Source organism: Lonchura striata, chromosome 12 (genome assembly GCF_050655825.1).
Source record: "Lonchura striata isolate lonStrDom1 chromosome 12, ASM5065582v1, whole genome shotgun sequence".
In the NCBI taxonomy this organism is placed as follows: domain Eukaryota; kingdom Metazoa; phylum Chordata; class Aves; order Passeriformes; family Estrildidae; genus Lonchura; species Lonchura striata.
This window is the reverse complement of record NC_140714.1, coordinates 19,382,345-19,396,091: the sequence shown is the minus strand read 5'-3', so window position 1 is coordinate 19,396,091 and position 13,747 is coordinate 19,382,345. Positions and strand designations below refer to the sequence as shown.

The 13,747-nt window shown below is 42.1% G+C and overlaps 2 protein-coding genes across 3 annotated transcripts in view; one reads left to right on the top strand and one right to left on the bottom strand.

Annotated features, from left to right (window-relative positions):
• The window catches only part of SYN2 (synapsin II), a 164,511-nt gene that overhangs the window by 75,118 nt on the left and 75,646 nt on the right, over window positions 1-13,747 (bottom strand). Inside the window, exon 5 of the mRNA XM_021530459.3 lies at window positions 4,421-4,510. Coding sequence (XP_021386134.1) covers window positions 4,421-4,510 — 90 coding nt within the window. The remainder of the gene's footprint in view (window positions 1-4,420; window positions 4,511-13,747) is intronic.
• TIMP4 (TIMP metallopeptidase inhibitor 4) overlaps window positions 1-13,747 on the top strand; it is a 50,041-nt gene that overhangs the window by 24,960 nt on the left and 11,334 nt on the right. Inside the window, exon 5 of one of the 2 annotated variants that reach the window (XM_085590769.1) lies at window positions 7-723. The exons of the other annotated variant lie outside the window; for it this stretch is intronic. Within the exon in view, the coding sequence (XP_085446895.1) occupies window positions 7-204 (198 nt within the window). The 3' untranslated portion in view covers window positions 205-723. Of the gene's footprint in view, window positions 1-6; window positions 724-13,747 lie in introns of those variants that run through there. 2 annotated transcript variants of the gene reach the window in all.

The following is a 13,747-nucleotide window of genomic DNA, read 5'->3' as shown; positions in this document are numbered from 1 at the left end:
CCCCAGATCACCACGTGCTACATGGTGCCCTGCTCCATCACGGCGCCCAACGAGTGCCTGTGGACGGACTGGCTGATCGAGCGGCGGCTCTACGGGCACCAGGCCCGGCACTACGCCTGCATCAAGAGGAGCGACGGCACCTGCAGCTGGTACCGGGGGGGTCCTCCCCCCGAGAAGGAGTTCATGGACATCAGCGAGCCCTGAGCGCTGCTGCTCCCAAAGCCAGCGCCCGGGAGGCTCCATGCACGCCGCCCCGCAGAGCCGCCGCGTGCCTCGCCTCGAAGCCAGCGCTGGTTGTCCCCAAAGGCTCCGTGGGGCCGCCGCTGGTGCAGGACGAGGGACAAACCTCCTGCAGGCACCTGCTCTGCTCTGCCCTGCTTTGCACAGAGGGCTGGCAACGTCCTCCGAGGCACAGCAAATTCCCTTTTTGCCAATATGAATGTACAAGAACAAATTTTGCCCAAATTTTGCCCCCCACCACGTTTTTGATAACCTGCAGATTAAGAGCTCCCCGTGTTTTGTTCCAAATCTTTCCGATGAACTACGGAATGTTTTATAGAACTATTTTTTTTTTCTGTATGAAAGTCTTGGATATGAAAGAATTATTGTACAGTGTATATGTAAAGTATTATAACAATGTGCTATTAAAAAAAAATTCACAAATATTTCCTCACCTGTCGAGATGAGTTGAACACTTCTGTGATTAAAACAATCTGTGCTCCACACTTTGTACTTTCCTTATGTCACAGCTTCCTTTACCCACAGAGTTGTAACTTCCATTGATAATTAAATTAAGAAACAGCCCCGATAATCAAAACCCCCTTCCCAAGTCACCATTCCTATGGACTAACCACACCTTGCTGGAGGAAAAAACAGATTTTTAATCCATGGGCTAAAGCATTATTCCATGGATTTAGGCTTTCCATGGAACAAATTCCAAGCCCAAATGATGACAGGCTAAAACTGCTCAGAGCTACAAGAATAATGTCCATCCTCGGGGCAGCTGCAGTAAAAACCTCCCTAAATACATGACCAGTACTTGCACCCCAGCACTGTTAAAACTTTAGAAACTCACCTGAAAACACATGCAATAAATATTGCATGACTTACACTGCAGTGATTTCTGGAAGCTCTCAGACATTTGACCCTATTTAATATAATTTAACTGGTTTTCATTCATGAACACCCACCATACCCTGTAAGTGAATTTGGCTCATTGTGAACTCAAACTAGAGAAGAGTTACAGCACATTTTGCTTGTAACCTTTTTAGTGCCATAACTTTCCTGAATTGATGACTGGAGTTAATCCTTCACACATGTATTTAAGGTTATAAAAGCAATTCAATTCACAGTGGTGAAACTTTGGGAAGTGCAAATGCCAAAGTTCAGACTATTTGTGCCCCAGAAAAAAGGGGCAGAGCCCTCAGGCAGGATGGGAATCTCCAGTAGCTGCCTTTTCTGACAGATTTTACTATCTAAAGGATAGGATTGGAAACGCTCTTCTAAGCAAGATTTACTTTTCCTGTGACTAAGTTCATACATTTCCAGTGAAATGCCAATGGTGCAAGGCCAACAGGAAAACGTCATTATTCCTTTGAGGAACATGTGTCCCATAATACATAAAAGCCAATGTTTCACTTTTTATTTACCATAAATCAGTCTGGCTCTTTTAATTTACAACCCTGAATTAAAGCCATATCTATGTGCTGCCAAATGTAAAGCCCAGTTTGTTTTCTGCTTTACTCAAGACAAAACAAAAATTTCCCAACACGAACAATTTGGACCATAGACTTATATTAATGAAACAAAAAGAATAAAAAGCTAAATTTCTTATGAAAAAGAATTGATATTGCAGTGACGGTATTGGCAGAGCTATTTACTGACAGTGCTGTACATTTATATTATTAATTTCCAGAAAGATTCAAAGCCAGGCCTCATTTCCTTGTGTCAGATCAAACCAATACCTGGAGAAGCCCACAGAGCTCAATAACCACAAAGGTTAATATTCTGTGGTTTAATATTCAATCCCAGTCCTGTAGCATTTGTCTCCAAGTCCATTTTGAAGGGCTGGTGCCTTTTGGATATCAGCAAACAGGTATTTTCTGCTTTTGAGCTCCCCAGAGCTCTGGTCCTATTTCAGTTTTACAGTAATTAGACCTGAACCTCAACTCACCCAGCCCAGATTGCCTTCTCTGTGCACCTTGCACAAAGAAATGCTTTCTCTGGTATTTAGGGACAGATTGTAATACAAATTGTGTGCCACAATAAGTTTTTAAAAATTTCCTATTTTTCCTGTTATAAAATATCCCTCATGAGGTGTTTCACAATGAAGGTCTGTCTACTTTGATTTCTGGCTGAGCAAGCAGAAATCTGCCCTAACTTCCCACAATGGATGGTACAAAGATTTAGTTTTTTCCCTCATATCAATAAATGTGGCAAGAAAAGCTTTAAAAAAACCCAGCTCATAATGAGATTTTATTTTCCCCAAGGAAGATTCTCAAAAGGCTTGACTACAACGAGTTATTCTGTATATGTTATTTTAATATCAGGATTTTTACTGTAGTGGCATTGATACCTTATCAACAGCAGATTCTTTTTACAACATTTTCTTTTTGCTTCTTGAAACTGTGTTTGTGTTACATGAGAAGGAGAGCAGAAATACAGCCTGGCACAACATTTGACTTTAATTTGAAAATGGCTCACATGACTTTTGGTGAGAGTAGGGAAAAGAAGAAAGAAGGGAGATTGTACTGGTGAAAAGGGAAAAAATCACCACCTGGAACATTGCTTGTGTTTCCTCAACGTTCCACTTAGATTTTAATTAAATTGTTCAGCAATTACGTTGGAGAAGCTGTGTTGTTTTTGCAGAGAACAGAAGAGGTGGGAATGCAGTGAAATAAAGGGAACTAATTACTGAGTGAAAAGTTGTAGATATGACTCAGCCAGCAAGGAGTTCAAAAGCCTCACAGTGTTTTTTGTCATCAGTCTGGGATGAATGTTTCTGTTTCAAAACGTGTTTCATTAAAGCAGCTCCATTTTTACACAAAAGAATGGCATCTTTTTTTATTTACCTTGTATTGCCTAAAGCCTCAGCACAAATGATCAGCAGAGGATGAAGGGAGCACCTCTGGCACTCTCAGCTGAGCCTTAATTCCCAGAGATTTGGTTTTTTTCCTTCTCCCCATGTTCCCCCATGAACTGGTTTGCACTGGAGTGGGGGACAGCTCCAGGTTCCCATTTGGAGAACAAAAAGGGAAGGAAAAAAATCAAGAGTAACACAAAAAAAATTTTAAACTGTAATTGCCAAAATCTGCATCAACAAATACCAGTGATACCAGTTGTTGATAAAGTGTTGAAAATCCAAAACAAAATTACATGATATGGTTTCAGTGCAGCATCAGAAGACTCTGATTTCCAGATCATCTTACAACCCACTCCAGAAATTCAAACAAAATGTTGTCTTGTACCACATTGCCTGATTATTTCCCAAGCCACAAAGTTCCAGATGCTTTCTTCAGGAGGAATAAAACCAAACAAATGAGTGTCATCACAGGCAGCTATTGCAGCAGTTCTGAGTTCATTTTCTCTAGATTAACATTCATTACCATATAAATATGTAAAAATTATTACTTGGCTTTAATGAGCAATGCAGAGGAATGAAGACAGGCAAAACCAATCACAGGGTTGCTACACTCAGAAAAATATGCCATATAAACTTATCAGTCTGCCACATTAGTTCTTGCCCCGAAATCAAATGTTCTTTTTTCCTATGAACTGCAGTTTAGCAATGCACCCAAAAGTCCTGTTAAAAAAAAAAAAAATTACAGCAAATCTCAAGTTTGTAGGATCTTTTAAGGGTCATTGTGTCCCACATCCTTCTCACTGCTGCCTAAAACTGAACTACACCTTAAAACCATCATCCAGGTGTTCCTTGGACTGTCAGTCTCATCTGTGTTCTTCTTCTGTCTGTAAAGCACTGGGAATCAGTGTTAGCTCAGGTACCTGAAGATCACAAGTCACAACCACTGATTTTGGCTAAATTCAAAGCTCTGCGGTGCCCAGTGCATCACCTCCAAAGACAACAAACACTGTGAGTGCACCAGAAAGGACTGGAGGGAAAACAAACCGTGAAAATGACTCCTGCACTGGTCAGAGCTGTTCAGTGTCTTTGCAAGCATTTAATCTCTCTGAGATCTGCAGCTGGGCAGCTGAAAAATGACCACTGAAAATGACCACTGTCCCATCTGAGCACCCTCCAGCTCACCATCACAGCAATTTCAAGTGCTCACCCTGTCCCACCTCTCTGAAAGCTGCCAAAATGGCTTTTGGAGTAGGCAGTAAATGGGAAAAGGGAATTGTGTGTCCCAGACCCTGTTTTACAGGCACAGGAAGCAGGTTTAGCAGTGCTGTTTGCACCTACCATCTCCTTGTGGTTTGGGTAGAACGTCTGCTCGATCAGAGGGAACTTCTCTGGGCCCAAAGTTTTGTAGACAGACACCAGCTGGGCAAACTGCAAAACAAAGCAGAGCAAAAGAAAGCTCAGGAGAGAAACCACACTGTGCCCAGATGGGCTCCTACTCAGGACATTTTGCTTCTTGTCTTGGCTGTTTGATAAACTCAGCAGATCGAGATCTCTCCTCCTCCTCACACACCTCTTTAATCCACGCAAGCTGTGACTTCATGTACAGACCAACACACAAAAACACCTTGAAAAGTTAAACCCTCGCAGGTACAGGGACTGAAATACATAGGATACACCTGGATTTCAGATATCTCATTGTCTCTGTGTTTGAAGATGATTCTGTGATGATAAAATCATTATAATTTTGCCTCTTTTGTCATCTTAAACCTAAAGCCCAGGCATATTTACCATTCATTTAGTGGCTGGCACCTCCCTGACATTGATTTGGCAGTGTTGGCAAAGAGATAAAAGTAACTGTGCCATGCTAACAGGGCAGGTGAGGAACAAACTGGAGAGGTTTCATCTCCCAGGCTGCAGCCATGAGCCATTCCCACATGGCCATCCTTGGATGGGGGTGATTTAAACTGCTCCCTGTTATGCCATTCCTATTCATGTTCTTTATAGAATATTCTGCTATAACACTTGGCCATCCTTGGATGGAGGTGATTTAAAATGCTCCCTGTTATGCCAATCCTATTCATGTTTTCTATAGAATATTCTGATATAACATGTGGCCATCCTTGCCCCATCCCCAAAGATGGGGATGATTTAAACTGCTCCCTCTTATGCCAATCCTATTGATGTTTCTTACAGAATATTCTGCTATAACACCATGTGTTAAATCAGAGTATTCTTGCCCCACCACCAAAGCTGAGGATTATTTAAACTGCTCCCTGTTATGCCATTCCTATTAATGTTTTTTATAGACTATTCTTATATAATATTCTTTTAAAGCTCCCGTGACACATCTTGCCTACCTGTGCTTTGGACTGCAGCAGCTTCACATGGAACATTTGCATGTACAACAAGAGAATTCTTTATTAGCTAGAGATGGAGTTAGGGCTGTTCTTTGCCTTTGCTGAGCAGATAACTCTCCTCTGGTAAGAGTTGGGAAAGGAAATCCCTCCTGAGCCCGGGCTGAGGTTTCCAGGGAGCAGGAGGGCTCTGGCAGCCCAAGGCCAGAGCTGTTCCAGGGCTCCAAAGCTCTGGCTCAGCCGTGCCTGTGATGTGTTCAGCTGTCCCCGTGCCAGCATGGGACATAAACAACTCAACACAACACTGAATAGTGGGATTTGCTGCTTGCAGACAGCACAAAAAGCACAGAACAATAGAACTCTGTCCATAATGCAGATAAAATACCTACTCTGAGGAGAGGCTCAGGGGCAGGGAGAGCAAAAACTGTTTAAAGGGGAAAAAACCCTGTGAAAGCTTTGCTGGCATTTCCAGCTGGCAGAAAGCACTTGTTTAATTTAGTGGTGTTTACTTAGGTTTGGTAAAATACATCTTTAAATTTGAAAGGCCAGTGGAAAATACCTTAATGATGAGCAGTCTTCACCAAAAGCCTAAGGAATTGTAGTTGGGTTGTGTGCTGTGCAAATCAGGCCTCAAGGAAAGGAAATATTATCACAGCTACCAAAATAAGGTGGTTTGTGAATAGGATGCCTGACAACTTACCCAATATTTCAGTTCTCATCCAAGAGCCAGATTCCAAATTCCACAAGAAAACACTGACCATTAAATACATTATTTTTACCAAGCAATTGTTAGGTTAAAATAAATCTATTTCCCTATTTTTAAGTAAAAACCTCCAAAGAAAAAATAAAATAATATGATTGTGTTTCCTATGATTCTTTCTCTACTTTCTTTTCCATTTTCACTGTAAGTGAGCAAAATACTCTGAGAAAACAGCATATTTTGTAGGGGTTGTGGCATTCATGCCAGAGATAAGAAAGCTGTAATTGAGATTAATTGCTAGCAAATGCTTGTTTAAAATAACCTCTATATAACTGTTTTATGGTTTTATGTTATTTTATAACTTAAAATAACATAATATCAACCATAGACAACAGACATATATCACTCCACAGTGTCCTCTAATCCAGTAATTCAGCTGGGAAATAGCAGGTAGGAAAAGTAAGTTCCAGTTTTAGAGGCAAAAGAGAGAAATCTCTCAAACTGCCACAGCTGGGGGATGATTTATCCTTTACCCTGCTGAGGTGTTGCTTCACCTCTGTGTCTACAAATCCGCAAATCTCTTGTAAATCATTTCTCCCCTAAAGTGCAACCTGATAAATTCAGCCCAAATTCACAAAAAATTTCAGCATTCTAATTGTACATCCATAAATTGCCATAAATCTGTTTTTATTTTCCCTGATTCCTGCTGGGATATTTATAAAGAAGAATTTAATTTAAGTTTTAATGACCTTCTATCAATTTTTAAGTGGGATTTGGACTATATATTTTTGTATTTTCCTTTTCAGCAGCTGAATACCAGTCCTGGGCAGGAGCATCATCTTTTTAGATGATAAATTACTGAATTATCTAATCCAATGTCAAATGTTTACAGATATGGGATTTTCATGAAATAGAAAATATTAACAGAGCCACTGAAGTATTTTACATGGATATCAAAACCCATAATAACCTAAAAGCCCCAACTCCTAGAGCTTAGTATTTCAGCAGAAGTCATGTTTACATCTTAAGAAAAAACCAAGAAAGTGGGAAAATGTTCTCAGTTTAGCAAGCTGAGTTTACTTCTCATTTTCCAATTTTGCATCTTCTTTTCAGTCCCCAGGTACATGTGTTTACACTTTGCAGATTATTATTTTAAAAGGAAAGTGGTTGGGTTTGTTGTAATGTCAGCTTTTTTCTAGTCAGGATAAAAACCTTCCACACCCAGGCCAGGATTGTTTCTTTATAGCAGAACAGGACAGTGACAGCTGTGCTTTTTCCCCTCTCCAACAAGGTGTGACACAGAGGAGAAATATTTAGTAAGAAAACCCATTTATTCCCTTTGATTTAATATCAAATCTTTCTGGGGTTTCACCACCCCAAGACTGGAACTCCAAAATTGACTGCACAGATCATGCTGTAACCAAGCAGGAGCTACCAAAAATCCCTCTGCTGTCTCCATAAAGAGTCAGATAATTCCTTTGCTTATCACCCTCGAGGAGTTAAACTGTGCCTGATTACATCTCTGCCATCTCTGGGAGGCTGGAGTTTGTTCCTGAGCAAACCACACCAATTCCTCCCTTGAAAATAACCAGATATGATATTTAATTCCTGCAGATGGTGCTACCTCTAATTCCAGAAAGCTGCTAATCCCTCTTGCCAGGCTGCAGGGTTTGTGGCACTTTTTTGGAATTTCCTGGGATGCTGAGCAGGATTTTAACTCAAGGAATTGCATCTCCTTCACCTGTTCCCTGCTCAGGCAGGATCCCTGGGATGTGGGTTTGACTGAACCCGTTCTGCCAGAGATTTCCCTCTTTTGCAGGTTCATTACCTGTCCTCTTTACAAGCTGAGAACTCCAGCTGGCAATCTAGTGTTTCCTGGGATCTGAAACAATACCCACATTCTCTGGGTAGTCTGCTACACCCACCCTGGCATTCTCTAGGAGCTGAGAAATGGGAAACTTGGATGGGTGCTTCAACCTGTCTGTCATAAAAAAAAAACACTTTCAGCTGAGATTTAACTCATCTCTGGCTGCTCTAAGGTGTGGGCTCATCTTAAGAGTGAAGAAATTCCATGAAATACCACTTTTCCTCTGGATGTCCATCTATAAACTTGCCTCCTTCCAAATGCATTAATGAGGTTCAGAATTTGTGACTGAAATTCCTAAAGTTAATTTTCCCAATTTGCCAGTGTAATCTCAGTGCTCACCAGGGATGGAGGCCTCTGCAATGGGATTTTCCCTTTCAGTCCCTTTGCCCCACAGTGACCTGCACAGGGCCCCTGGAGGGTCTGCAGGTTTGGAAAGCTGAAAGATGAGTTGGTTTGCATTATGGGCTGCTTATGTTACAATTTTAGGGATTTAACAAAGAAAATCACACATTGATTTCTTCATCTCTTCCAATGGCACCAGGAAAAATGACTGCAAGTCCATTTTCAGGCTGAAATGTCCCTTTCCAGGCTGAGACTCAGATATGTGGCTGGTCATTCCATAAAGGCTGGGTTATCTTGTAAGAATGAGAGATGTTCAAAAGCACGAAGCACAAAGAGGGGTCCTTGGAGGCCAACAAACTGAGACACAAACATTTGAGATCCTTCAGAGGGAGGAGGAATGAAGCAGTTGAGTGGAAAGGGCTGGAAAGATACATTTGACACACATTCTCTGTGGGAGTCAATCAACTTTGGCCAAGATTTTTCACCATATCTGCATTTTAAGCACAGTGTCTGTACTGTATTTTAATATTGTATGACTGTATTTTTAATATTATTATTACCTGGGAAGAATCTGTGTTACATTTTTGTGCCCTCCACATGCTTCTTTGTTAAGATTGGTGAACATTTCTTGTCTTACACTTTATCAAACCCCAAGTGCTTTTCCAGAGGGCTGAGTTCACACACATTTGATACCTCACAGGAGAATGGAGGGGAGCGGACTCTGACTGCAGCTGACACCCTCCTCTTCAGCAGGAGCTGACACACAGCTCCGTGCAAGTATTCCAACTCCCAAAGTCAACCCAGACCTTGACACAGCCACTGAAGGGTGAAACAGCTCCTACAAATCAGTTTGGGTGCACAAGCAGAGTGCAGAGGAGATGGGAACTGGCAACAGAACTCGGTGTTCCTCCAGTGGCTTTTATCAGTGGTGAAGAGAGAGATGGGGATGTGGTGTCATGGTCAAAAAATCTGAATTTATTGTGAAGTTCAACTGCTTATATTCTTATTCTAGGAAGACTAGTGATGTTTTACTACAGTGATTGGGTTGATCATCACATAAACAAACATTTTAAACATCTCTTGCTTGCAGAAGTCTGATGTAATTTTCTTTTTCTTGGTAAACCCCTCTGGTTGAATCTTCTTGCAGTCTTGATTTAATCCTCAAAGTTCTGTTTGCTCTTGCCAAGACATCCTGTTATCAAATCTCTTATGCTAATAAGGTCCAAAGACCTTATTATCTTATATCTGTCATGTGTCCCAGTATACCAATAGTTTTCCAGCAGGACCCAAACCAAAGACAGGACAGTGGGTCTGGGAATGCAAGGATTGCTTCCATGGAGCCTGCATGGTGAGTTTTGTAGCACAGGTGAGGTTCCCTGAGGCTTTGCCTGCCCAAGAAGCCCAGAGGGGATCTCCCCAAGGGGATCTCTGCCCTCCCCAAGATGAGATCTGTCCCTGGGGCATTTTCTCCTCAAGCCCTGGCCTGGGCTCAGCAGCATCTCCTCCCTGTCTTTGACTGCAGCTGATGTTTCCTCACCTCCTTTCCTTTTAGCTCCCTCCTGGCCCTCTGGGGCTCTTGCAGCCCCTCCTGAGATGGAGCTGTGGGGTATGCTGGCCCTTACCAGAGGCACTGGGGCTGTCTGCTCCAGCTCTCCAGAATTTCCAAGGGCATTTTCTGGGCTCCAGCACCTCCCCTGCAGCATGAGAACTGCAATCCGAGAGGCACAGCTCTCCCACTGATAATCACCATGTAATTATCTGCTGGAATATGTTCACATTAGAATTACAGCTGATGAGATGCAAACCATTAAGAGCTTCTACAGGATGAAAAAAAAAGAAATCTTAAATAAAAACCTCATGCCCTTGGAAGGACTGCATGAACTGGCTTACAAACTACCAGAGTGCATCCATGAGAGAAAAAAAGCCAAAGTTTTCTACAACAGTTGTAAAAACAGTATTTAAAAAATCCAAAAGAACCAGAAAATGGTCACAGTCAGAGACATAAAAACATCTCCTGGCTTGCAGGGTTGGGCAAGAAGGCATCTGGCAAGGAGAGATACCTTGGCTGGTGGAAGAGGCACTGACAAAATGTGTAAACAGTGAGGAAGGCGAGATTTAAGGAAGACATGCAGATAAAAAGGAAGGAAAACAGCCTATGAGCATAAAAGGGTTGAACACAGATCAAGACATGCCTGGTATACAAGAATTAGCAAAAGGTAATACCATGGGGCCTAGATTGAGAGGCCTTCTGGAGCCCTTTATTTTGGATGGAAAATTTAGAGAAGGAGAAAAGTTGATGGAAGTGAGATGCTCTGGGGTCTCCATCTTGGGTGCTCTTTCAGCAGTGAGAAAATGCACTTTATTCCACTCTTATGGGAACAGGGAACTCAGTGCTCTGACCAGGGAAACATTTGCTGTTGTTTATTTTGATGGCCTTGTGCTTAAGCACTTCTCAAAAGGGTTTGGGGTTCATGGCAACAGAAAGAGATTTTCTTGTTTGTAGGGCTTTTCACAGATGAGGTCCAGTTCAAATAGGAGGGTTCCATAAAAATACTGAGTTCAAGGAAACTTGTAGAGCAAGGAATCAGTGGTGGATTTCCAGTGTGGGTTTGAGGGTGGATTTCCAGGGTGGAGATTTCTAGGGTGGATTTCCAGTGTGGGTTTCCATGGTGGTTTTCAAGGGTGGGTTTCCAGGGTGGAGATTTTCATAAAATTTCTATGGTGGATTTCCAGGGTGGATTTCCCTGGTGGGTTTTCCATGGTAAGCTTCCATTGTGGGTTTCCACAGTGGATTTCCAGGGTGGAGATTTCCAGGGTGGAGATTTCCATGTTGGAATTCCATAGTGGATTTGCATGGTGGGTTTCCATGGTGGAGATTCCCAGGGTGGGTTTCCATGGTAGAGATTTCCATGTTGGAATTCCATAGTGGATTTGCATGGTGGGTTTTTCATGGTGGGTTTCCATGGTGGGTTTCCATGGTGGAGATTTCCATGTTGGAATTCCATAGTGGATTTGCATGGTGGGTTTTTCATGGTGGGTTTCCATGGTGGGTTTCCATGGTGGAGATTTCCATGTTGGAATTCCATAGTGGATTTGCATGGTGGGTTTTCCATGGTGGGTTTCTAGGGTGGGTTTCCATGGTGGACTTCTAGGGTGGAGATTTACAGGGTGGATTTCCAGGGTGGAGATTTCCAGGGTAGAGATTTCCATGCTGGAATTCCACAGAGGATTTGTATGATGTGTTTCCATGGTGGAGATTCCCAGGGTGGGTTTCCAGGGTGGAGATTTCCATGTTGGGTTTCCATGCTGGATTTCCAGGATGCAATGCCACTCCTTTCCCACTTCCCAGCAGGGAAAGCCAAAGGACTCCTTGGGGTGGCTGATACCCGAACAGGGATTTCACAGCATTTTAAATTGAACCACCCACTAAAAACACCTCAGAGAGCAGGGGTGGTGCTCACACACCCCAAAAATAAACCAGGACACTTTGCATCCATCTCGGAGGGGGCTGGAGGTGAGGATGGAAGTGGAAGATCCAGGAATGTCACAGAGGAATAGCAGTGCTGGTGGGAGCTGTGGAGATGAGGTGGGAGAACTGCACTGGAGGAGAGGGACAGGATGGGTGGGGATTGCCCTGGTGGAGACATCACAACAGGAGGGATTTTCCTGGATGGGTGACAGATTCCTACGTCAGGAAGTTTCACCCCCCTGAGCCTCCTCAGCTCTGAGTCACCACAGTCACACATTGAAGAAGAAGACAGAACCTAGATTTTAACTGAAAAAAATGTTTTTCTAAGATTATTTAATAGGGTATATAGCACACAGGTTTCCTTTGTAATTACACATTAAGATTGCACAAGAAATCAAACTTAATTTCCATAATCTGGCTTTCAGGTGAGGATATTTGCTTTAACCAAACACAAATAGAGTTTCTGAGTCTCTACTGTAACAGAACCAGCAGATAATAGAAAGGACTTGAACCCCAGCTCTACAGTCCTGTTTTGAATATTAACTTTACAGCCTCTGTTTGAAAACAGTTTCTTCCACTAGAAGTTTCAGTTAAAAAGTCCATTTGAATTTTCTGCCCCTAAAAATGTCCAGTGCAAAGAAAGTCTGTAATGGATGTCTCCACTGCTGCTTTTTAGTGCAGAGGAGAACAGGGCAGAGTGGCAATAACCTACTACAAAATTCAAGAATGTAAGCAAGAATTCTATTTTTGCTTTAAATGATCCTGATGGCAGTAAGTGCTTGTCAAAGCAAAATACTCCCTTACTCAGTTTATATATAAAGCACTTGAGAGTGCAAGCAAGAATTGGTAAATACAGAGGTGAGAGAATTATTGGCTGTATGGAACAAAAAAATTCATCACCATGCTGATATTTATTTATTATTTAAGGGTGTCTGTTTTGGGTTTTTTTTGGGGTTTTTTTTTGTTGTTTTTGTTTGTTTGTTTGTGTTTTTGTTTTGGTTTGGTTTTGTTTTGTTTTGTTTTTGGTTTTGGTTTTGGTTTTTTTTTTTAGCTAGGAATTTCAAGTGACCTTACTTATTTTAGGAAAGCAAAATCATCAAGGAAAGATGGAATATTCCCTTCCTATTCCAAGACTAGATTAAACTAAACCAGCTCTATAAAGAGGTGCAAAGAGCAAACACACTACTGGGTTTAATGTATTTAGATTTCTAGTTGTGCATTTAAACTTATAATTGTATTTATTAATTCTGCTCCAGTTCAATGTTCAAACCTGGTATTAAATTGTCTTTTGACCAAAAAGCTTACAAAGTTTTCACCTTCCCTATGACACATTTTTGTGGATTTACTTTCAGCTCTCACGCAACAAATCCATCAACATGTTTTTCTCTAAGCAGCAGACTGGGCAAAGAGAATTTTCTGGCTGACAGAGAATTAAACCAGGTTTTATTCAGATGTTTTATGCAGGTTTTTTGTTCTTAAGAAAGTTCTGCTTGGATGAAAAGCACCTGGTTTTTGTTCTCTGGCTGCCCTGGAGATGCACAGGCCTCTGACTTCACTTGAAATCTGTAAATCCAATACCATTCTGTAAATCCAAAATCCTGTGCATAAAGGCCACAGAGGCAAATATTTGCTGTTGGGCATGTGGAATTTAATACAGAGACTGCCACACATCATCACATGGACTGCTCAAGCCCTACCACCCATGTCCTGGTGTCTCAGGAAGCAACTCTGCCCTGCTTGGGAGAGGAGGCAGCTCCTGCTCCAGCCCTGGGGCAGGGAAAGGAAATTCAGCAGCTTCCTGCAGGAAAATGTTTCTGCACCCCTCTGGCTGCCCTGCCTTCACCTGTCAGTGAGATCAGTCCTGCCAGAGTGGCTGAAATGAGAAAGTTCAATGCTGGCCCCAGGTTTGAGCTAATGGAATACAGAAAACTGA